The sequence below is a fragment of the Mauremys reevesii genome, linkage group 8 (assembly GCF_016161935.1).
Source record: "Mauremys reevesii isolate NIE-2019 linkage group 8, ASM1616193v1, whole genome shotgun sequence".
Lineage (NCBI taxonomy): Eukaryota > Metazoa > Chordata > Testudines > Geoemydidae > Mauremys > Mauremys reevesii.
In genome coordinates, this window is record NC_052630.1 from 13,689,539 (window position 1) to 13,715,955 (window position 26,417).

Sequence of the window (26,417 nt, forward strand, 5' to 3'; positions counted from 1 at the left end):
CACAACCGCGCTGTAACGACGGGAGATGCTCTCCCGCCAACTTACCTTCCGCCTCTCAGGGAGCTGGAGTACAGTCGACGGGAGAGGCTCTCCTATTGACTTAGCGCAGTGGTCCCCAACGCGGTGCCCGCGGGCGCCATGGCGCTCGCGGGGGCATCTTAATGCACCCGCATCCTGGACCCCGGGAGAGCACCCGCCGAAATGCCGCCAAATTTCAGTGGCATTTCGGCGGGGACTCCTCTCAATGACGACGCTTGCCGTCGACAAGTGATGTCATCGAGAGGCGTCGCTCCCGAATTTCGGCGGGGACGCCTCTCGATGACGCCGCTTGTCGACAGCAAGTGGCGTCATCGAGAGGCATCGCCGCCGAAATGCCGCCGAAATCCAGCGGCATTTCGGCGGGTACTCCACCACTGCAGTGGTCCTTTGTCTGGCGGGCGCCAGACGAAAAGGTTGGGGACCACTGACTTAGCGGGTCTTCACCAGACCTGCTAAATCAACACGGCTGCATCGATCGCAGCAGTGCCTATTTAGCCGTAAGTATAGACAAGCCCTTAGTGGGAAAAACTGAGCCTAAGTTAACTTGTATCATAGCTGGAGGCAAAACTTCTGGTGGCCTGATGTGAGCTGCAGGCCCTTGTCCTACAGCCCCCAGCAGCAACATTTTACCACCTCCCAATGCCACAGGAAAGTTGCCTGCCAATTTGTGGAGGAGGGGAGAAGTCATGCAGCAGAACAGCAACGAGCTCTGTGTTTCAGTCTCAGTCACTCTGCCTGCAGACCCAAGGTTAAGCATTTTGTCAAGAAAATCTGATCAACACTGAAGGTGCTAAATTCCTCCATCCCTCCACGACCAGGCTCCCATTGCTCTATCCTATTTTTATTCCTATTTAAAACAGAAACACTCACTTAATTGCTGTTCCTCACCAGGGCTGAAGGTGGTGCCACAGACAACAAAATGCCACTTCTGACTGCACACTTTGCATATCCCTAGGACTGAACTCTGTCTCAGTGGAATCCTCTGCTTGGTTACACACTTTTATCATCAAAGAAAGTCAGCTTAAAAACAATGAATGTATGTAGATTGTTTATTGATTCCAACATATTAGTAGATTGGATAATAAACGGTACTTTTAAACATTCTCTTAACCAAAAATATAACAAATATTTACAATCACTCAGTAAAAATACAAAAAGCATACAGAGGCACTGTCTTTCTAAAAGACATAAGTGTAAGAGGTATCAAAAAATAGGAGACACATTGCTTGTTACAGAATACTTTACAATCACTGACTTGTGCAGTACAATTGCTATTGGAATATCATTACATCTGTGCAGTTTTTGCCAATATGCTCATATATTTAGAATTGTATTAATACCAAGCAAAACTGCATTCCAGGTATATAAAAATAAAGATAAAACAAAAAAGCACAACATAAGCTAAAGCTGACTTGGGAATTCAAGATGGGTTTTTCTCCCCATTTTTAAATACAATGTATAAAGCTTTTCTAAAGAGAGAGTATCCCTTTTTTCTAATCTGTTTTTCTGAAGGCAGTTGTAAGTATATCTTTTTTAAAAAACTAATTCTAATATTTATATAAAAGCTTAAAATGACATATATTTGCATTGTTGTCCGCAACCATGTGATCTGAGGGAGAAAGAATGAAGACAGACTTTTCAGATTTATCTTTTGCAAGAGAATTATTGATAGAACCTGCAAAGGTTGTTTCCTATAGACTCAACCTTGGAAGTGCTGGCCAACCTCCATCTCCCACTGACTTTAATGGGCAAGGATGACACTCGGCACATCACATAATCATGACCTGTACGAATTAGAAGGAAGCTATGAATCTCACCCTGCAATCATCTCCCACATAAGAAGCCTCACTGGACCCAATGACTCGACTCAGTGAGTTTGGATTAAGCACGAGTAAGAAAAGGCCTCATATTCCCACTCAGGTAATGATTGCTGATCATTCAACTCCTCTTTTTGTCCACCACTTAAAGGAAGCATATTGCAAATATTTGAAGGAATTCCCCTCTAGTTTACTGAATTGTATTTATGAGACAGGCAAACTAATATAACAGAAGCTCAGTTGTCTAATTTCATTATGTGGAGGCCAGTTAAGCTAAAGGTCCTATGATTGGTTGGAAGGTTCTTTCCGAATGATTTGGAAGGTTGAGATTTTAATAGCACAAGGAAATATCACAATGCAGGCAAAAAATCAAATTGGTTTTAATCAAATCAAATCCTTCACTCATCACTTATGAGCAAACAAACAATTAGTGAAAGAGCAAGCAACAAAATGTAAATGCAGGAAGAATATTAGTGGGGACATGAATTGCTCAGCAGAAGTTAGGGCTGTGTAAGAGAAAGAAATCAAAAGGGATGGAGTGCTGTACAGGTAAGTCAGCTCACATTTTTTGGTTCCATGAGATACCACTGACATGAAACGTAAAACCCGAATTAAGCAGTCTTAATTCACAATTTTCAAAGCTGAAAAAAGGGATAATGTCTCTTCAAATCTATACAAGACACACTACATTTGGCTATTGTCCCCGATCAATGTGATCAGTTGAATTCAAAACCAAATGAAGTCACAGCAAGGACAAGCAGAGGCAAGCCACACTGTCCAAGAAGAAGCAGAAAAAGTAGCTCATTTATCAATAGTTTATGCATGATTTATTTACACTAGTTGTACTGTCTAATAGGAAAATATGATTAGCAAGACTTTTACCCACTTTTAAAAACAATGTCCTGAAAAGTACTGCTGAACAGATTGATGTTGTTGATGTGCAAACACCAAGTTTAAATGGGTAATCAATATCAAATGGCTGGCTTAATGGATACCAGATGAGGGCCCCAATCCAGCTCCCAAGGGAGTCATTGGGAGTTTTCCCACTGACATCAGTGGAAGCAGTATCAGACCCTTAGATAGAAAGGAGGTCACCTCAAGAACAAAGACTTAATCCTTTACCTTTGTTCAACAGACTGAAATAAACTACAAATCAATATCTGAGGTCACTGAAACCTTAGGACTTAATTTATCTGGCACAAAACACATGATTTTCTGATTAAAATGGTAAGCCTATTGTGCACGCCGCTTAGAAGCTAACAAACAATTACAGTTTACTGTGGGATTACTAGAATTTGCAATTTATATCTTGCAACACATCATTTTAAAGATTAAGAAGTTAACATTATATATGCTGAAAGTAATCATTTTGCCCTAGACCATTTTGACACTTATATTAATCTTGATTCATTAAGGCCTACACAAGTTCATTGTAAACATTAAGGCCTTGATGAAGAAGAAAGTATCCTTTAAGAAACAGCTAATCTGTTTTTAAACATGATTTTTCAGCTATTTACTCCTCAGATGTTCATACCAAAAAAATCTAACATATAGTCAATCAACTAATTACGAATTAGGCAGCCTCTCCCCACATGACTGCTCTTGACTGATTTAGGATTTCAGGATACAAGGATCAATACAGGGTACATTCCAGCCACAGGATAATATTAAATCTGGCACACACATGAACACAAGCAAAAGTCTGATCGAACACATTCTTATGTTTGTCAACATCAGCCCCAAGTAGATATGGGTGATGCACATCAAAGGCTTTGGGGTTTTTTTGGTACTTGTGTCTTTTTCAGAAAATGCTGCATTTGCTCTACACCAGGAAAAAAAAATAGGAGAAATTTAAAAACTCCTCATAACGTAATATATAAATTCTTTGAGGCACCTGTAAAATGACAAACATCTAGCTAACTTAGTCTGTAAACATCCCCATTAAGATTTACAAGTAAAATGTAAAAGTTATAATATTATAATATTTGATTGGGTTATCCTGTGCTAGAACACGAAAGAAAATGCAGGTATTTCCAGTTTTACCCCATGTGCTCTGGTTGGCTAAGTAAAATTAAAGCAAGCAACTTTGTTTACCCTAATTGTACAAAAAGAACATGAACCCTGGCTCCATCCAAGTAAAAACCCCCACTGATTACAACTAGGCCAGGATTTCACTCTAAAACTTGAAACATTCTAATCTAATTCATTGGATGAATGCGGTAGGTTTTCAGAATCATAATACTATATTGTACTATATCTCAAATGTTCACTTTCACAAATATTATTCCATAATGGCTTGTGTTGATATAAAATTTGTATTTATTTACTGTATTATGTGCAATGGCCTATGGTTAAAATGCTATATTAATACATTTTCTATCTACTCCATAATGGGAGTGGTAACAATTTTCCTTTTAAATAATTCCAGTACCTAAAATATTTGAATTTTGGTACAAGTAGAAAAAAAATATAGGATGATCACAGAACCCACAGAGCACTAATTTTACTTTCTATTGCTAACAATGTGATTTACATGCTGCACCATGCAGTGCAAAATTTGTTTACAGTCCTACTTGGGAAGTTTTGAACATACCAAATAATTTCACAGGAACTACAGCCTCCATGTTTCAAACCTTTAATTTGGGGGAATGTGGAGAAGAACTCCAGTTTTCTTCCCAACAGGCTGATAGTTAAAGACATATTTTCCAGAGTTTTCTAGAGCAGGACCAAGAGATGGCAGTGTTTCATTGCTGTATGCACATTAATTTCCAAATCCTTTATTCTATTTACATTAAGTACACACCCAAAATCCGGGTATTTCTAAAGGAGTTGTTAGGCCTGTTACCGGTCTGTTTCAATAGCACAAAGAATATTGACATGTATCTAAGTTAGTACCCATTTTCTTTGCCAGTGTTCACACTAGCCAACCAGAGCACTCCCAGTAAAAATAAAAGAAAACCCTCCATAAACTCCAAATAAATAAATTACTTTTTCAGATACTGCCGCAGTGTCCCCAATTTTGCTTAAGTATGTAAAATAACATTCTTAATTTTAGAATTATAATGGTCATGTGGAAAATATATATCACAGAAATCTACCAAAGGATTATAAGGTATTATACAGAAGAATGCTTCCAAGTTTCAAGTGGTTCTTGACAATTGGTGGTCCCAATGTACTAAGACTGGTCCTTCTCATCATACTGATTTCAGTCCTCAGGTAGTCTGTACTCCTTGGAAACTGGTATTTATATCACAGCATAAATAGTTTTCTTAGGCTGTGGTAGCTGACTGTGGTAGAGTGAAGTAAGTTAGAGAGATTTATGATCCAGCCAGGTTCATATTGTCCACGACTGAGGCAAATACAACTTTTGAGGTTAGTAGCAGCAAGTTGTCAGCATTAGCTAACAATCATATGGTTCATATTCCCACGTCCCCTGTGATTTGAAGTGGTTTTCAGAGATAGCCCAATGGTTAGACTGCTGATACTTGTTCATCTTCTGTAAAACAAGAAAAACATTGTAAATTGTTACATCAGACATCTTCCATGAACATACAGTACATTATTCGATATATTGACCAAACCCCACCGTTTACTTCTAGTGATTCTGTGGAGACTGTACTACCATGTAGTGCTTTCAGAATCTAATGACCAGAATGAAATAAATATCCTTATTCAAAAAGTTCCTCTACATCCTACATGTTTCTTAGCCATTTGATGAAGATACATGGAAAAACAGATGAAATTGCGTATTCTCAAAATATTACTTTGAATGCACTGGAAAATGCATTCCAGTGACTCCAAACCATGCAGAATGGGACAGGGAAGGAGCAAGCAATTTTATGAAATGATAAAAGTTATCCAAGCATTTTAAAACTAAAGAGGAAAAATATCTAGAACTGTACAATAAGTTTCATTGCGAACATTTGGAATAAAATGTTGCTTGGCCTCTTTGTATCTTTTTTTTTATCTCATAGCTCATGAGTTGGAATCATGGTATACAAGAGTAATATACACTACAGAATGATCTAATATCATGCAATGCAAAAATAGGATTGCCTTATATCACAAAGGCTTTGACTCTAAATGCATGTTGGAAATTCAAGCAAGTCAGTACTATGGTCTAATTCAAAAGCTTCAGTTCATTGACAGTGGGGGAAAGGATCGGTAATATTAATGCATAACACATTGGGAGATTGAAAGAATAGCACCAATACATTAGTATGGAGTGATCTTTTACAAATACAGGAACAGCTTTCTGAAGCATAATACTTTACATATATATTGTTGAAAGCAGCAAGGATTGTTTATGGCAGTATTGACAGTCACTTCAAACAAGTATGTAGAAGAATTTAGGTTAAGAAGGCACTGTCAGATCAAGTTTGGCCCAAATTTCAGATTTCGTAAAAACAAACTTTTACAAAATCTAAGAGCAACAAAAAAGTTTCCATTAATTTATCTTGTTCCAAAAATGCTTTAAAACATTCTCTTGCAACATTTGCACATGACAACTGCAATGTAAACCAACCAGAAATGGAAGAAAAACCAAAAGTGGAACAACCTTGTTTCCACTGTCCAGATTGAGAGAAATGCAAAGAAGTGAATCATAATTAGGATTTCAAATATTCTGCAAGAATCAATAATCAAAGATGGTATTTTTTTAAATATAATTTTTAACCTGACAATGTCCTTTTAAGGAATCAGAATTGCTCAAATAAAAGATATAGAATTGAAGGGGAAGACAGCACTGTATAGGATCTAGCTCAGGGGTTCTCAAACTTCATTGCTCCTTCTGACAACAAAAATTACTACATGACCGCAGGAGGGGGAACCAAAGCCTGAACCCACCTGAGCCCCTCCACCCTGGGTGGGGAGGTCAAAGCTGAAACCCAAGGGCTTCAGCCCCGGGTGAAGGGCCTGTAACCTGAGCCTCACTGCCTAGGGCTGAAGTCCTTGGGCTTTGGCTTCAGCTCCGGCGACTCCATTAGAACAGGGTCATGACCGACTTTGGGGTCCCGACCCACAGTTTGAGAACCCCTGATCAAGAGTATCTTAATTACACTTTTGTAGATCTCACACATTTTGATAAAGAACCCATTTAGGGACGTGCTTTTTGAAACACAAAGGCACACTTAATTTGAACATATACATTTTCTTTAAAAATAGTTTAGATCTCAAAGAATTACTGAGAACAACTCAAGAACATTATTTTGAGGCAACACTTAGCACAGTACTGAGACTTGATTTACATAGCAGTTCATTTAACATCTATCAAGTTAGTTAACATACCATCCTCTTCACTATCTGCGTCAGTCATATCTGCTAGTTTAGGATGGGACGGTTGCCGTTTATGCCATTGAGGCATCTTCGATGAAATACAGGCCACTGGTTCACTACTGAGAGAAGCTGATGAAAGTCTAGAGAGGTCACTATGTAGCATCTTTGACCTCTGCACTGCCACACTATAGTCTGGAGGCTTTAAGTGTGGGTGATGGGGTGATCCTTCCTTTATGTCCGCTAAAGAAATCCCCATATATCCTGGAGGGGTGGGCGGAGGCTCCCTATACCTATCGTCCTTCTTAGGTGAGGTGACACAGTACACTGGTACAAGAAATAAGCAATGGAAATGTTAATGAAGAAAACAAAGGAAACAAAACATTAAAAAAACTGAAGTGTTACAATGACAAAACAGAAACTGATAACAAAAGGCAAATGCAGAAACACTGGTTATAACAGCAGCAGCAGATTTTTATGCTTTTAACTTACACTTTATACTTATTTTGAAAAGTCAGTGTAATAGCAAAATGACTGAACTCATATGGTGAAAAGCCTTTTGAAGTTCAATTGAACTATGGTCTCATGTTATTTAAATGCATTGAAATACTCCGATTACAATTACAGTCGTTATAATACTCTGTACTTCTATAGCAACATCCATCACAGGATTTCACAGCGCTCTACAAATATTAATGCAATTATCCTTGCAGTAATCCTGGGAGGTAAATATTCTTCACCTCCATTCTTCAGGCTGGGAAACTGAAATACAAGAGAGGTTAACTGATTTGCCCAGGGTCACAATTAGTTTGTGGTGGAGTCAGGCATAGAAAGCAGACCTCTTGACTGCCAGCCCTGTTCATGAACCAAAAGAGAAGTTCTTTAAACAACTGACTTTATTGTAACAAGATTCTACTACACTTGCTGATATGCAGTATGACACTAGTACATATTCTACGCTTATCTATGCTGTAGGAAGAAATCAAAAGCTCTGTATGAAGCTCTCTCTAAGAAGACAGATTGTACGTAATATTTTTGGCTTCACAAACATCCCATGGAAAGTTCCACAGGCTGGCTGTGCGTTCTGTGAAGAAGCACAGTAATTCTTTTTGTTTGTTTTAAACCTGCTGCCTCTTAATTTCATTGGGTGACTCCTAGGTTCTGTGAAGTATGTCGACTAACTCAAGGGTTATAAATAAAATGGCTCTTATCTTTCACAAAATCAGTATCAAAATAGGCCTTAAAATTTTACTTGAAAAAGATCAGTGATAGTGCTATTCCCACAGCCATGTGTGGGAATCAGGGACCAATTCATGAATTTCAAGAGGACAGAGGATGTCTTAGATGCAGCAAACATCTCCTGCAGCAAATGGTCTTCAAGCACCTCAAGAGAAATGCCACCAACCAATTAATGAGTTGGGCTCTCTGGCTCCAAAGGAACAGGAAGTCCCAACCAGCCATCCTCTCTTGCGTGAATGGTGGCTATTAAACAGATAAAAAGGAAAGCGAATATCTCTACAGCAAGTGCAAGGTGTGAACAACCCCCTCATTTAAGGGGAAAAAAAAGTACAAACTATCAGATATCTGGCATGTTTTACTCAGATATTTGTAAAGCGCTCTGAAGAAAAAACATTTGAATGCAAAATATTATTACTGTTACTTTAATTTTCTTATTTATTATATTCCCAAAGGTGCCTCTATCTATGAATATTGACTGAGAGAGCGTGCCATCCACTGGTAGAGTTGGATGTAGCACCAATACTGGCATCCACACCGTTACATCTCCATTATTCTTGTAACTTCTCACAATATAAATCACTTAGAAACCAGGACACTAAGATACCACGTAAGAAAAGGTTCAATACCCCCACTCCCATTCTGCATGTAAAACAATCCTATTAATGAGCATTTTAAAAGCGCATGAGTTCCTTGTGTGAAAAGTGTTTACAGACACTGACTGTTTAATGGCTTTTCATGAGAAATTAAGTACGAGTTCTACTGACTCGATCCCTTATTCTGTCCTGTTCCCACTGAGATCTTCTCTTCTTTCAATAGTCTCATCTCAAACCATCTTCCCACCTCAGAACAGACTAAACAAATGGTGAACTAAAACTAGAATATCTTTGATGTGATGTATATGATGAACCGTGGATGAAGGGTTTTCAAAATTAAACATCTACTTGTGACCCAAGATCCACATCCACCTATTTTTCCTCTTCACTGAATAGGATGCAGTGCACGTTCTGTTGAACTATGTTGCTGAATGCTTTTTAACAATGAATACATACAGTTCAGCAACATGGCTGCATGCAAGGAAAAGTGTGCGATGCGGTACATAAACAGAATTGGAAACCAGAGAAAGGAGTAAGACATAGGGTGACCAGATGTCCCGATTTTATAGGGACAGTCCTGATTTTTGGGTCTTTTTCTTATATAGACTCCTATTAACACCTCCCCCACATCCCGATTTTTCACATTTGCTGTCTGGTCACCCTAATAAGAGATAAACAAAACTGCATTGAGTGGCTCACATGCCAGAATGTCAGAGCTGATGAAGAGTGCACTAGTAGTTAGGATATGTTACTAGGCTAGGGCAGGGTGTGTATGCATGTGCTGGAAAGAAATGCATACAAAGTACATTGGAGGGGGGTTGCAAAAACTTTCTTAGACAAGCTTACTTTTTCCACAGAGCCAGAAAAAGAGAAGGCCTCCACCCTATATGTGACATAAGGATAAGTCTGCTCAGGCAATTACCCTATGATGATAAAGTAAGTCTCTCCAGCAAACTGCTCAGGAATTAAATTGGGTTTCAGTTTCACCCCCTAACTTCAGCAATTTTTTAGAAAGTTTTACTCCATGTTTAATCTTGTTTGCTACCCAACTCCTTTAGTCTTGGTTGTTTGGCAACCCTACTCACTAAGTTACTGAAAGAGCATGTGCACATTAATAAAATATGCCTTTGGAAGGCATATTTTATATGAGGAGAAGGAGTGCTTTTCTCCAGTAGTATGGCAAACGTCAGTTGGCTAAGCAATCTAACAGCAGGCAGTGCAACGTGATGCTATGAAGGGAATCTGCATAGCTTCTGTGCTCCCTGTGGCAGAAGTGTAATGGACATAGTGTGCTCAGTCTCTTTGCATCACTAGTCAACCTCCTCCCTTACTGGTTGCTGGAAGGAGCAGTGTCAGTGGATTCTCACGGGAGGCAGAGGAAAATGTGCAGCAATAAGGGTTGTGTGGGATAGAAGCAAAAGAGGGGGGTTAAAAAAGGTGATCCCAAAAGGAAATAAAGGAACACTGAGAGCATACGCAGAAATGCCTGACACTTCCCTGAACATGGGCCTCCTGCATTTCCATAAGCTGTAAGGAAGCATGTTGCTTTATTCTTTTAATTTTCCTAGTTCAAAAAACAAAAAAAGTTGGTTTGAAAACACATTGTCTGGGTACTAGTTTGATTAAAGCCACATGTAAAACTGGATTTAACATGCAACCCAGCCCCCAGATCTGCTGATGTAATTTCTTAACAACTTAATATTAAAATGCAAAACAGATGTGGAAGCTTCCATAGGTTTTTGGCTTGGCTTACCTATCAGGCCTTTTTCTGTACTTGACGTAACAGTTTTATAATTTGCATCAGTGGCTGGCTTAGAGTCCAAAACCTCAGTCTGCTCCGCTGTAGAGTGCTCCAGCCCTCTCCGTTTAATTGTCCCATAGTTTGTTTCATACGTGTCTGACAGAGAGCTCGAGGAGGCCCAGCTTTGCCGAGACTGATCACGTTCCGTGCTGGCTTTTGATTGTCGATTATTTTTGGAAAAGGCTTCAGAATTCAAATAAGTCTCTTCAGAGCAACAGTTTGTGGGTTCTACTTCAGCAATGGGTCCATCTAGATGAGTGTGGCGGTAAGCATTCAAGAGATCCCAACTTTTCTGGTTTTGGATATTCTGAAAGTTATCATGAGAACTACTTGAACATGAAGTCCAGCTTCCACGGCCACTGTCTGCAGCTTCTATTGTGATATGTTCATGGGAGATCTCCTCATTACTCATGGAAGATGTGACAGCCATCCCTCTGATTATAGCAGGTCTAGTTAGTGACCAACTAAATTTGAAGACAAAATAAATTAGGAAGATAAAACACAGGTTTGCAGAGAAATAACTAGGACTGTCAAGCAATTTAAAAAATTAATTGTGCAATTAAATGCACTGTTAAACAAAAAATACTATTTATTTAAATATTTTTGGATGTTTTCTACATTTTCAAATATATTGATTTCAATTACAACACAGAATAAAAGTGTACAGTGCTCACTTTATATTTATTTTATACGTATTTGCACTGTAAAAAACAAAAGGAACAGTATTTTTCAGTTCACCTAATATAAGTACTATAGTAGTGCAATCTCTTTATCATGAAGGTTGAACTTTCAAATGTAGCATTATGTACAAAAAACACCTGCATTCAAAAATAAAAAGGTAAAATTTTAGAACCTGCAAGTCCACTCAGTCCTACTTCTTCTTCAGCCAATCACTCAGACAAACAAGTTTGTTTACATTTGCAGGAGATAATGCTGCCTGCTTCTTGTTTACAATGTCACCTGAAAATGAGAACAGGCGTTCGCATGGCACTGTTGTAGCCAGCATCTCAAGATATTTACGTGCCAGATGCGCTAAAGGTTCATATGTCCCTTCATGCTTTAACCACCATTCCAGGGACATGCGTCCATGCTGATGATAGGTTCTGCTCAATAACAACCCAAAACAGTGAGGACTGACACATGTTCATTTTCATTAACTGAGTCAGATGCCACCATCTGGTTGAATCTCCATCCTTAGAAGTTAAGGCCCAGCTTGACAAAGCCTTGGCTGGGATGATTTAGTTGGTGTTGGTCCTGCTTTGAGCAGGAGATTGGACTAGATGGCCTCCTGAGGTCTCTTCCAAACCTAATATTCTATTATTCTATTCTATGATTCAACAGAAGATTGTTTTCTTTTTTGGTGAGTTGGATTCTGGAGTTTCCGCACTGGAGTGTTGCTCTTTTACGACTTCCGAAAGCACGTCCAACACCATCTCTCTCAGATTTTGGAAGGCACTTCAGATTCTTAAACCTTGGGTTGAGTGCTGTAGCTATCTTTAGAAATCTCACATTGGTACCTTCTTTGCATTTTGTCAAATCTGCAGAGAAAGTGTTCTTAAAATGAACATGTGCTGGGTCATCATCCGAGACTGCTAGAACATGAAATATATGGCAGAATGCGGGTAAAACAGAGCAGGGGATATACAATTCTCCCCTAAAGAGTTCAGTCACAAATTTAATTAATGGATTATTTTTTTAACGAGTGTCATCAGCATTCCTCTGAAATGGTGGCCGAAGCATGAGGGGGCATATGAATGTTTAGCATATCTGACATGTAAATACCTTGTAATGTAGGCTACAAAAGTGCCATGCAAATGAATGGTCTCACTTTCTGATGACATTGTAAATAAGAAGAGGGCAGCATTATCTCCTGTAAATGTAAACAAACTTGTTTGTCTTAGCAATTGGCTGAATAAGAAGTAGGACTGAGTGGACTTGTAGGCTCTAAAGTTTTACAGTGTTGTGTTTTGTGTTTTTGAGTGCAGTTATATAACAAAAAAAATTCTAAATTTGTAAGTTACACTTTCATGACAAAGAGAGTGCACTACCGTACTTGTATGACGTGAATTGAAAAATAAAATTTCTTGTTTATCATTTTTACAGTGCAAATACTTGTCATAAAAATAATATACACTTTGTATTCTGTATTGTAATTGAAAGCAATATATATGAAAATGTATAAAAACATCCAAAATATTTTATAAATTTCACTTGGTTTTTTATTGTTTAACAGTGCGATTAAATCTGTGATTACTTTTTTTGAATTAATCACGTGAGTTAACTGCGATTGACAGCCCTAAAAATAACATTTACCCCCCAAAGTAAAAATACATACAAATAAAATAAAAAATAAAATGCATCTTCCATAAACAAAACCAGATTTTTTTTTGTTGCAGAAATGCAGAAAAAAACCCACATATTGAAATTGATCTGTTACAGACATTTGTTTGTACGCAGTGACTACAACAGAAGTTATTTAAGATAAAAGTATTGCAAGGCTGTAGATCCCTAATGTGTGTGATAAAGTTGGAAAATGGCTACATTATTTCTCATGAATATTATGTGCGACTTGGTTTCCCTGCTCAATTTTGTATTGCTATCTTCTTGAATTCAACTCAGACTGCAGCTAGGAGTTGACCTAGACAAGAAACAAAACAAGAATTGAGCCCACATCTATATGTACAGTGCTGAAGTGGCGCAGCTGCACCGGTGCAGCTACGCTTCTGCAGTGTGTCTGGTGAAGATGCTCTATGCTGACGGGGGAGAACTCTCCCATTGGCATAATAAAACCACCTCTGTGAGGGGCAGAAGCGATGTCGGCGGGAGAAGCTCTCCCACCGACATAGTGCTGTGCACACAAGTGCTTATGTCGGTGTAACTTATGTTGCTCAGGGACGGTGGAATATTCAGATCCTGGAGCAACATAAGTTTTGCTGACATAAGCTGTAGTGTAGACATAGTTTTAGACAGTTTCAGGTGCAAACCTTCAGAGCAGCTAAGAAATCAGTTAGACCATTACTGGGAGATGCTACTTCTAGGCACTGGGAAAAAAAACCTGTTAACTTTGCTAAAGGCTGAGATCCTAAAAAAATCAAAAAGACACTGAATGGTTTAAAAGGTGCCCCTGGCAGAATCTCTCTCCCTGAATAAAATACATTGTGGTTGAAAAGACAGCATTTGATCCCAAGAGGTACTGAGCCACTTGATTTCAATAGAAGTTGTCAAGGCCCAGCACATCACAGGATCAAGCTCAACATTTTTAGATATACATGGCATCTTTGAATGAGCTACTGGTGGCAGCCATCTTACTAAGAAGGCAACAAAATGTCTGGTATGGGAACCTTAGAAGGCAGAAGATGATTAACTAGTTTCAAATCAGCCTCAACAATCATAAAAACAACTTACAAAATGTTTGGGTTACATATTAAACATTAAAGTATTGATGTGACTGGTATTACTGATTACCAGCGATAACTGCTAGCATGCTGTTCTCATTCAGCTGCCTTCCTCAACACTGTACAGGAGGGAATTTGTTAAATATCATTCAAGCTCTCAGTGTATTTGCATTTTCCTGCAAGAGACATTTATCCAAAACCTGCTGATGCAGAGAAGCTCTTGTCTGTCTAAATTATACTGCAAACTCCTTGTGCGAAAATGTCTTCCCCTACGTTTTAAAGCAGCTAGCACATTGATTGCTGTCAACAAGTTAATAATAATTACAGCATGACCCTTAACTGTGTCTTGACTAAAGTGTTTCATCAGTCAGCCAAGTACCACAGCACAAACACTTCTCACCCAGTGCTAGGCTGGCTATACTCAGCCGATGGTTGAGGAACTTCTTTTCTTTCTACTCCTCCTGCTGAATCCATCACAATAAGAGACTGAGGCAAACATCTCTCATCCTGTAGGGCTGCAGACATTGAGTCGGCAGAGCAGTTACTCACGATGCTGGACCGCGATGAGATCTCACTGTGGCTGGAGTCTGAGAAGTTATCAGATTTAGTGGATGGTATGAGGGCATAGCCTAAATGAGATAAGACATGCAGGAAATAGGAAAAAACATCAAAAAGAGAAGGTGAAGTCTATTTATTCACCACCACATTAAAGCATTAAAAATATTTCGATGAGGCTATTCAGAAAGATCCTTCTCCCTCATGCCTATTTCTCTGTAGGTTTTATGCCACTACCCTTCATAACAGGAATCAGGATTTATCAGTACAACATGCAAATACCAAAATCAGCTGGTACTTACAGCCAAGACCCACTTAAACCAAGAGGTTAACTTAACATTACATATAATCATGGGGCAATTTGCTGCCGTTGCTGAATACCAGGTTGTTGTGCCAGGTTAGTTCAATGCTACAACCACTCAGCCACAAGTGTAGAACAACCTTAACTAGTGAAACAATGTATTTTCCCCAATCTTCCTGTACCATCTACTGTGCGTGAAATTCAACAGAAAATGAGGAGTGTCTCCACTGCAAGCAAAGGCATGTCTGTAGCACAGCTTTAATCTAGCTAGTATAGGCAATAATAGTAGTTTAGACATAAGAACGTGGTTCACAAAACACCAGATGTGGTGGCAGGCTTCAGAATGGGCTAGCAACCAGAGTACCGGTACATGTTAAACTAAAGCTAGCACAGGTATGCCTACCCATTAGAAATCATGCCCCCACTTGAAAGTGTAGATATGTGGTGTAATGAGGGTATGCTGATCATTGCCAAACTTTACAAACACTGAAGGATAAGACATATGCTCCATCTCACTTTTCTTATTTACCTCATTATGAATCCAGAAACTCAAGTGGGCACCTCACAAGTATGGGAGGTAGAAATTTTACAGCAGCTGGACCTGCACTGTGTAAAGCACTCCCACGGTAAGCTCACCACTTTCAGAACAAAATGTACAACTTATTTTTTTCTACTTGGGACACTATTAACATGTTCTTTTTTCCTCTCTCTCTCTCTCACATACATAAACAATACAACCCCCATAAACCAACCAAGTCTTTTCTTCTACAGCCTGGGAGGGAAAAGAAAAGATTAATAGTTCTGGGGGAGATTTTTTTTTTAAGGTTTTCACCTCCCCCCCGACCCTGTATGTCTATTCTGTCAACTTCTTGTATCCTGTTGGACACCTAAACCACCAGCTCTCTGGGGCAGGGACTGTCCTCTGTTATTTGTCTGTGCAGCACCTAGAACAATGATGCCCTGAGACTTGATTCGGGTTCCTAGATGCTACTCTAATACAAACAAATTTAAAGAATAGTAACCAAAGTAAGTGTAATCAGAAATCGTTATATTTCTTTTCCAGCTAATTTTGTTTGTTGTTTGTAGATTTTAATTCTACCTCAGGCCTTGACAAGTTAGGAGGAATATTCACAGCTGCATTCAGTGCAGGAATCTAATTCACTACCCACTCTGCACTGCTGCAGAAACCAAGTGGCAGCATGGAAGGCTGTCAAGTTAGAAAAATCCCATATGATTTAAGGACCACCAAACTGCTCTTTTCAAGAGGCAACAGAACACTCCTTTCTTGTCAAATGTGATTGGACTTCAAACAAGTTTAACCCTAATCTTTCACCTCTTATCATTGGCAATCCTGACTCTGGATGCTACATGAAAAATATAAATATAAAAACCCGTGTCAAGCAGCTAAGATGCTGCCTTGTATTTTAATACAAGGGTTGCTACAGTTACAAATGTTTTTTCATGTGATTTTATACAGTAACTGAAAGTCAGGTCTACCAGTTCAGTGCCAGAGTACTGTTATCATAGAATATCAGGGTTGGGAGGGACCTCAGGAGGTCATGTAGTCCAAACCCCTGCTCAAAACAGGACCAATCCCCAGATTTTTGCCCCAGATCCCTAAATGGCCCCCTTAAAGATTGAACTCACAACCCTGAGTTTAGCAGGCCAATGCTCAAACCACTGAGCTACCCCTCCCCCTATGTGAGAAATGTGGATTAAAAAAAATTATCCTGATCTTGGATCACAGAGACGAGGCACTTTGCTCCTCAAGACCTGTATCTGTGGGTCCCTTTTGAATCAACTAGTCTCATAAAAAAGTTTCCTGATAGTTTTAGGTGAGAGGATGTTCATGTTAATGACACTGTCAACCACAGACAGAGGGTATCAGCATAAGAGTTTAAAAAGCGCCGCCATCAGAATGATTGCACATTTATGTCTGTGGTCTCCTCCATGGCAGATATTTTTTAAGTGCTTACATATGCTGAGGCTGATTTATGGGATACATAACAATATTCATCCCTAAATAGCATAGTTCAAGATGTGGTAAGAGTTGCACAAATCACCTGTAACAGCTAGATTTCAAATTAGAGCTCCTTTTTTGTTTTTAAATTTAACACGTCACCCTTTCAAAAACAGCTCAGGGAATACATCAATTTTAGGTGAGCGGGCTCTAACTTTTTAGCTTCCGAACTCTAGTGAAAACAGGGGTAAATGGACATACAAATCCTTAATTTTTTACTCTAATGCTAATTTTCAGTTTAAGTTAGTGGTCCTCAAGTGCAAGTTGAACGTCATCAGTGTGTCATGGGAGCCCCATAAAGTTTTTGGCAATCAACGCTGGAAGCTGGAGTGTAGCCTAATGCTTCTCCATGGAAGCCCTTAACAAACATGCTGAGAGTAAAATGACTGGGATGGTGAGTGTTTCAATCACAGCAGGCACTACAGCTGAACTAGCATAGTGAAGGACTGCTAGTAATTCTGTATCGTTATCTGCCAGCCTGAACTGGAGTAGAAAAGGAATATAAAGAGAAAGATTCAAAAGGGGGGGGGGGGGAGGGAAGAAGAGGGATGGATTGAGACAAATTAGGAGGAGGAAGAGGAAAGACAATAGAGTGCTCCACATCATTCCTCCCTAGCTTTGGTAACATGCATAATTTTTGCACTGAGGTTTATGTGGGCTACCAAAATTAAGAGATGGACTACCAAAAGGTGTCCTTTGCCATGTTACAAAATTGTCATTTCTAGTAAATTTGTCTACCAGTGGGTTCTGGGATTGTGCTATAGCTCTAGACTCATTGAATCAGATTCAGACCTGAAGTCAATTACATCAGCTTACACCATTAGGCCTCTGTTTGCTTCCTTTATTGTAGGTACATCTCAAACAAAAAGTTTGAACACTACCATGAAATATGCAGAAGTTTCTTTTTCACTCTGACCAATTTTGCTGTGTTAGGTACACTGTAAAATTCAAACAAACTGAATACACTCCCTCTAGCTGGTGTTCTGTTTTTGAAAACAAGCGACAGAAAAGTCCATTACCTACCAAATAAGGACCCTGCATGCCTAGACTTTAGTTATATACATGCTATGGGTACTTGCCTGACATTTAATGACTGACACATTGTTCTTTGAGATATGTATGAGCAAAAATTAAACAAGGTACTGAAAGTACAGGATGTCTAAACAAACTTTGGTTCTGAGTGGAACTATTTCAGTTACCTTAGGTAGTAACCAACATACTCTGAAATCTATTTAAAATGAAGTAACATATGTTGCAAGCTTATTATGGTTTTGCTAGCAGCTGATATCTTATAGTAGTGATAGCGGTTTTACTGGTTGGCCTCCTGCAGCTTTTCTGTGCTTTCCCTCTGAGTACAGACAGAATGCATTTTCAATAGCATATCATTTGCAATGTCTGTCACAGTTAAATTGCTCTCTCGTTCTGAACTTAAACTCTGTTAAAAGAAAATTATGGCAATTGGTTTTCTGATCCCTCTGAGCTCTTTTTCATAATAAATTATAAGCTGTCAGTGGAAATTTGGCTGGATTGCTGAAGTTTTTTGTTTATATTAATAATTGGGTTGATGTGGTCTAAGAGCTGATTTGCAGAAAATAGTGGCCTCTTGTAGTGAGTCAGGTCAGCTCTTGTTTTTCTGTCCAACTATGATAGTCTTTTTTAGGAATTAAAATAGAGGTAAATCAGAAGCAAAATTAACTAATGAGCAGATCTCTCAAATCTGCTTTCTTTACCATTTTGTTTAAGATAACTGTCTCCCCTACCATTTGTGGGTCATTCTTTGATTGAGGGAAGCATGCCTTAGACTAAGGCTTCTACCTTCTTTTAATATTTAGATTTTCATCCTTCTTTAGGGTTCCCACAGGGTGACTGGACAAGGTCCACTCTATTTCAAGCTAGATGTGAGCAGTGTCCCCTGCCTGCACTGAAACAGATAATGCTTACTAAGTATTAGAGTTTATATGTTCTATTGGGAGTACAAACACATACATGCACATAAGACTTGACCCTTCATTTGATGAGAACAGTGGGACATGTGAGAACAGAGACTTCACTTAGCCTCTGTTAAGATTTCCTGGTAAATTAATCAAAGCACTATCTAATTTCTTCACAGGAGACCATACAAAGCTTGCAGCTGATGCACTGTTCTCAGACCAAGATTCTTTCCCAGTTGTACTAGCATGAATCAACAGTTTCTCACTTTATCTTTAAGTAAAAATTTACATGGTGTACTTTTGTACTGGTAAGTGAAACATTTACTTCAGAATCAGAGAAAAATCTGAACAGACGCATCTATACGAAAGCAATTTTAGTGACATGTATGACTCAGCATGACAACTGATGCCATACATACCAAGATAACAATGATCAAATAACCTGACATTTGGAGGCAATGCCCATGCTGTATAATTCAAATATATTTACAGATTATTATTATTATTATTATTATTTTTAGTTTTTGAAGCTTGGGCACACAAGTTAAACTTTCAGACAGATACGCTCATGTTTATCAAGCTAGAGTAACTGTAACTTTAAGAGTAAATAAATGTATTTAATATTGGCACTTTAGATTAAACCTAATTTATTTACTTTTCAGTATATTAATATGCAACACCATATATTTCTAAATTTCATCTGTTTATGTCTTTCATGAATTTAAATATTTAAGTATCTTTATTACTTTTTCCCGCTTAATGAAAAGCCAACCTAGACAAACTTTTAAGAGACCTTTTATCCCAGATGCTGACTTCTGAAATTAAACAATTAGAACCATCATAACAAACACCACCACTATAGTGGATTTTTTTTTAAAAAAACACTCTTCATCTAAGAATCTCAAAGAACTTTACAAACGAGTTATTGTAGTTGTCGTGAAACAGACTTGCGCTATCTAAAAATTAAATGAATAAATAATAATGTGTCCATACACATCTACTAACTGTAAATATAATAACCTGAGCCTGGCTGGGAGTTTAGCATGGTAAAAAACGGACCAGTAGGAGAGACTATGTTTTAAAAAAAAAAAAAATTCAAAGCTGGGAATAGGAAGGGATTGATTTATATCATAATGTACATTCTTGGGCAATCAAGATTACTACCCTGTCACCAATAAGGAACACTGAAGTATGTCTGACAGAAACATAAGGCAGCATGATACAGCGGCTGATTTTATTAAGCAATATTTGCAGGAGTTTGCAGAAATATTGAGTATTTTTAAGTCTAAATAATATGTTACAGATTTTAATATTTCTGTGTATTTCAAGAAACTAAAATTTACTGGGTAATGTAAATAAATCAAGATTGTATGTTTACACAGAATTTCTAAGCTTAGCACTACAGTACACTAATTCAAATATTGTAAATGATTTCTAATGCCAGTCTCAGGTGAAGAATTGCCCTTTAAAAGATTAGGTGATGGGGTATGTGTTAGTAACTAAATATATATATATAAATATATACACACACACACTTGAACATGAACAAATGCATATGTACAATATTGATACCATTTAAATGCCTAATATAAAATGGAGAAAGTGCATCATATAGTCTTCCTCCTCTTGGGCCTCAATTGTGGACAGAACCAGACAAGTGTATTACTGTTGCCATGGCTACTTGTACTTAGGGCATCACTGTCTATGTCCTTTAGTTTTTCATTTCCTTCTGTAGCTTGAATGTGATCTGCCTCCTTTTTACTTGTAAAAGCTGGTCTCTCCCTGGAGAAACTTCTTTCCCTACGTCTTCCAAATGGGGATCTCATTCTTTTCCTGTGCTTATTCTCAACTTCTGCCTTGTCTCTATCATCCTCACTTTCTTTCTTTTCACTACTGCCAGAACCATGTGTTGTTCTGCCAGTGATCTCCTGAATTTTCTTTTGTAAATAAATCCCACCTATTCCATAGCTGCGTTGCCCACTGTTCTTGTTGCTGGTTTCACTGGCAAGCGATGAGGAGGAACCAGAGAGATTCATTTGACCACAGTTATCAGACCTCTGGATGTTACCAACTACAAAGAAACACACAATGTACAAATCTTTGTAAACGACAAAATATCTGACAACAAAATTAACATTTTGATTTTAACCTAATAAAGACTTTTTTCTTAAATCCTGCATAAAGACTCTTTCGGGTAGAGCTCAGAGAATAAAAGAGAATAAAACCTGCAATAGCAGAGCTAACTGAAGTTCAGGACCGAGATAGGATATTTCAGTCATTCGTGAGGTATATTTTGAATTTTAATTCAGTAATGAATGTTAGTACAACATACAAGACGGGATATACACTACCTTGATCAAAACAAGCTGGTACTAAAGAAACCCCCCTCAAAACAAACAAAAAACCCCACATGATAAAAGCAAGTCAAACTAATGAAATCATCCAGAAGGAACGAAATATGATTCTCATGGAACCATATGAAAGTTAATGGAAATCACATGTTTACAGAAACATACAAGCAAAAGTAAGCCTTGAAAACCTCATCAGAATAAGAATTGGCAGCAGGATTCAATAATAAGGCCACACATACACTTTTATATTTGTATATTTATGATGACAAAACAAAAACCAATGACACCCTCCTAAAAGAAACAGTGTCTTGTGGTGCCAGAAGCAAATTCTCATGAGATCTTGCCAAGCATGATCTCCTGCTGAGAAGTGTAAGATGATCAATAAATTGCCATGCAAGGTTCCCAATCCAATCCAATCCCTCTTTCTCAGGGTTGTCAGTAATTCAGAGACAACAGTTCAGAGTGAAGGAAGGCGGGACAAATGCCTTACACTATTCAGCAGCGACCGCTCTGGACAACTAGTAAGTGTGATGTTAACCGGCTTCCAAGGGAATCCCATCCAAACGTGACTTGTGAATATTGTGATGTAGGTCCTTCAAGGCAAAGGGTTTAAAAATAAGTGGACCCACAGAACATCATGATAGCAAGGAAAACTCAGCATACAAACACAAAAATGTAAATGGTGAGACCCAGGATTTGGCAGGATGCATTAATTATTTGCCAATACAGCTTTGTAAGTAACAAAGTTTTCACCAAGATCCTGAATTCTATCTGGCATTGCACCTGTATCTCCTGTCACAGCATAACTGCACAGTAGTTCAGCAAAAATCCAGTGTTTGGCTAAAATTATTTTTGAGGGATGGAGGAAAAAAGTATTTAATGTTTTTTGCAAGGCCAATTTTAATTAAAAAAATACATTAAAGCTAGTAAAACAAAGACTTACAGTATGATTAGGGAAAAGATTCAAGAGGTAGAATGTCCCAGGTATAAGATTAATTTAACAGTGTAGTGCTCAAGACATACATACATTAATTCACCAAAAGCAGTGCTCAGTCAGAGAAACTTTTGAAAATGTTATCCTAAATTACTTAGGCACCTAAATCCCATTTGTGAAAGTAATTCAGGTACTCAGGAGCCTATATCCCATAGAGTGTCAATGAGACTTTGGTCATAAGTGCTTAACTCACTTTTGAAAACTGGACTTAAGTGCTTTTCAAAGTTTTAACGAGGTCTAATTTCAGACTTAAGTCTCAAAAATGTACATACTGTAATGGGAAATTTGTGTATTGTATATTATTTTTTACAGAAATACATTCATCCACTCTTACTAAAACCCCCCACTTATTTCTTGACATAAAGTTGCTATACTCACAGCATCACTTAAATAAATGATAAATAAATGATAAATCCATAACAACATTTATAGTATAACAAAATACTGAGTTCCTGAGATGGAAGCTTGAGCATAGTATGGAAGCATATACTCCTACCTTTGTGTGGAGAGCCCTGAGGAGAAGCGGGAGGACTGGAGTGCAAAGAGGATGCCATAGATATACTATCTTCTGCTTGTTTCTTACTACTTACTTCCTCAGACAAACTGAGTGACTTCTGAGGAGAACCTGTACATATGACGATGACAGAAATTTAAATTGTACTGTTCTACTTTCAAGGCAATTTGTTTGATATCTGTTTTAATTATAACCAAGGGTGAAGTTGCATAATGGCTAGCGTAAAAGCATGAACAGAAAGAGACATTGGATTGTTTAAGGAGATTAGTAATGCAGTAGTGGGTTGACACTTCAAATTTAACTCAGGTCAGAAGTGGTCAAAAGATCTGCTATGTGATGATTGCTCAGTGTTCCATCTCAAATGAGTTTAGTGGCTTTCAGGTGGCAACAGGAACCATCACAATTGAAACCCTGTTAGAGAGCCTTAGCAGAAAGATTAAGGACTGAATAAGCTATGAAGCCTGAAATCTCCCAATACACTGTTATGATATGGGTAAGTGTATACGATCACTGTCCATGCTGCATCACTTCAAGAGATAAAGAACTTGGTATCCAGGGCTGTCAATCCTATATATATATATATATATATATATATATATATATAGATATATATATATATATATATATATATATATATATATATATATATATATAAATAAAAGCATATAGAGAACTTAGTTGAAGCAAAACACAGAAACTGGCTTTTCCCATTCTCCACTAATAAGTCCTGTGTACTGTACTATATTACAGTTAAACATTCAGTTAAGTTCCTGATACATTGTTAGTGAAACACTGAACTTTTCAAACATCCAGGAGAGAAATAAGACATCTTCTCAGTTACACCATAAATTAAGCACAACTCAGATTGCACAGACACTTTAGATTAAAGCAGAATCATATGCCATTTTTAATAGAGAACACACTGAGGCCGGATTTTTAAAGGAGGAGGCCTGAGCTCTGCACAGAAAAATGCACCGCAATTGCATGTCTACGTGCCTGGGAAATTACCACTATTCCACATATAAATCAGGTTATTGTGCATGCAAATAGAAATGTAAGTGCTAAAACAGTCATCTATGTGCACAAAAGAGGTGATTACATGCCAACCATTAAAATTTTACCCTCATATTTATTTGAAAATTAAAATTCATTATTTGTGCAAGTGACTTGATGTTTCAATTGCTGTAGTATTTTTATTGCTCATGACATAAGAAAATGAGGCTGCTCTTTATTAGCAATATAAACCGATAAAAGACTGGATAGATAAAAAAAGTTGTTTTCAGTAAAAGACTAGTACCACCTTTTGCACCACATAAGCCTGAGGAAGGACAAATATTTGGTCTTCACACCCCGCAGAGTTCAGAAGAAATTGGGCTGGGCCTGGAAATCATTCTTACTAAATTGTGCTCTGAGGAGAGATTTATTCCCCAAACAAATTCTTCCTCAGAAAGATTATTTTTCCTGAAGCTTAAGGGGTATTACAGACTAAGTCAAGTATAGCACTTCTATCTCACCAATGTATTTTATCAGTTATTAGTAATCATATCGGGCGGTAAGCAAATATGCAGAGGTGAAATGTCAGGTTTAAAAAACTGGTTAAAGAAGGATATGACTAATGAGCGTTTGTTGGCGCTCGAGCTCCAGTAGTTCAACAGGTGTCCTAAACTCTTTTCATAAAGGAGTAAGAGTAAGTAAAAACAGACCCACATAGTTCTGGCAGTCAATCTCCAATACCAGGTTGAGTCTGTTCAGCTGGAGTACTTAAATTTTATTCATTCACCATATCATTTGAACAGGTATTTAAGTCCACCATTTACTCTACTAGAAGAGGAATAAGATGATGACGGAAAATAACCTTACTATAAAAAAAGTTATATTCCCTGAAAGACATCACTTTAACACACTTTATTCCTTTGGATTTAGATTTTAAAGAAAGATATGTAAGATGTGGCAAAAATGTTTGATGTGCCATAGTGTTGGTTAAGAAGCTGTGAGGCAGTGAATCAGGACGTGTGATAAAGAGCTTAGTATTTTGTTTTTTCACTCACATTGCAGTGCTAAAATCGGTGACTGACAGAACCTGCATCTTCAAACAATCAGGGATTAAACAATTTTACGAGAAGAATCAATTTCTGTTGGCCAATTTAAAGATAGGAAGTTAGAAAGCAAATCTATGTCCATGTTTGAAATAACAGTAAGAATAAGGGGAAAACAACTTTGCGAAGTTGAACTAACTTTCTTGATGTCTTCTTTAAGTTTTGAAGTGGAAATCGATGCACAATTCACTGCAGAATTGTTTTACGTTATTCACTAATTTTAATGTCATTTAAAATTGTTTTAGCTTTAAAATATTATGTATCATTCAAAGTTATGAAGACAAAAAAAAGAAGCAAGCAACATACATTTCAGAGACGGAAATAGGTCAAAGGGATGTTATTTAGCAGCATTTTAATATAGAACCGTGAGAGCCTCAGACATTGGTAAATTTAGATAACAGGAAAAACATAAATAAAATACTATTTGATGCTTACTAAGAGTTACTAATAACACTAAAACATATGTTGTTCTGTTTGACCATAATGCCATTACAGTGGTACTCCACAGTTTGAAATATTAAATTTCCTGTGTTTTACTTCTGTGATAACACTCACTAAAATGTATTATATTCATTATGTCATGAAAGTAAAAAAGACTGTAATTCTACTCAGTTTGTAAGATTTCCATTCAGAAGAATAGAAATATATACTGTTCGGCACAATGGTAAATCACCTGCTATCTGCCCTGTTATGATGGTAGGCTTGTATTCACTGTAATTAGCCTGGTTCAGAAACTGAACTAGTTCTACTGTTTTAAATAGCACTCTCCGAGGCAATGGTTGTTTTCTTGCTAACATATGTGTTATAGAAGAGGCCTATGAAACTAAAGCAAGAAAGTATCTTTACATACAATGGGATTTGTAATTCGAAACATTAAGAACTAAAAAAGGTATTAGAAACTTAGTTGTGCAAATAATTTAAGGTATGTTTTGTTCTTTCTTGTGGGATAAACATTATGCTTTCTTATACATAACTAAATGGAAATGAGTTTGAGATATGTTATAAATGAAAAGGGTAAATGAAACCTTGAACTACTGAGGTTGAACTATTGCAATGCTTCCATAATAAATATTTCAAATACCTGGTTGATTTGGAATCCAATCCCTCTCCCCTTCTCAAACTTACTAACCACACAATTTACTTTGAATACTGGAAATACAAATTGCAGATACTCACTGAAGGTGACATGGTCCTTAGCTGGTCCTTTTTTTCTAATAGGGTACAAATTAACAGCTGGAACTTGGAGAACTTGGCTCATTCTGTTTTGTTGATGCAGATGGGCTTTTGTGGTTTGACCAACTGACCTCATGGGTATTGGTGACATTTCTGAGGATTTTGCGCCTTTTCTCTCATTTAAATTCTTGGTCACTGTTATCGGAAAAAAGTGGAATATTAGTAACTTTGCACTCTAATTTGCAAGATTTATTATAGTGATATTGAAGAAAATGACTGACCAGAAAACAACAGCCTTTTAAACAGTAGTCTATACTATAACATAGA

At 37.7% G+C, this 26,417-nt stretch overlaps 1 protein-coding gene across 4 annotated transcripts in view; it reads right to left on the minus strand.

Moving 5' to 3' along the window:
• Positions 1–2,221: 2,221 nt before the first annotated feature.
• RAPGEF6 (Rap guanine nucleotide exchange factor 6) overlaps positions 2,222–26,417 on the minus strand; it is a 230,410-nt gene continuing 206,214 nt past the window's right edge. For 3 of the 4 annotated variants that reach the window (XM_039486057.1, XM_039486059.1, XM_039486058.1), the window contains 7 exons: positions 26,094–26,285; positions 22,804–22,932; positions 20,920–21,033; positions 14,556–14,784; positions 10,713–11,224; positions 7,143–7,454; positions 2,222–5,352 (listed from right to left, as the gene is read on the minus strand). In XM_039486057.1, coding sequence (XP_039341991.1) covers positions 5,327–5,352; positions 7,143–7,454; positions 10,713–11,224; positions 14,556–14,784; positions 20,920–21,033; positions 22,804–22,932; positions 26,094–26,285 — 1,514 coding nt within the window. In that variant the 3' untranslated portion in view covers positions 2,222–5,326. The remainder of the gene's footprint in view (positions 5,353–7,142; positions 7,455–10,712; positions 11,225–14,555; positions 14,785–20,919; positions 21,034–22,803; positions 22,933–26,093; positions 26,286–26,417) is intronic. The other variant, XM_039486060.1, reaches the window with a different exon arrangement.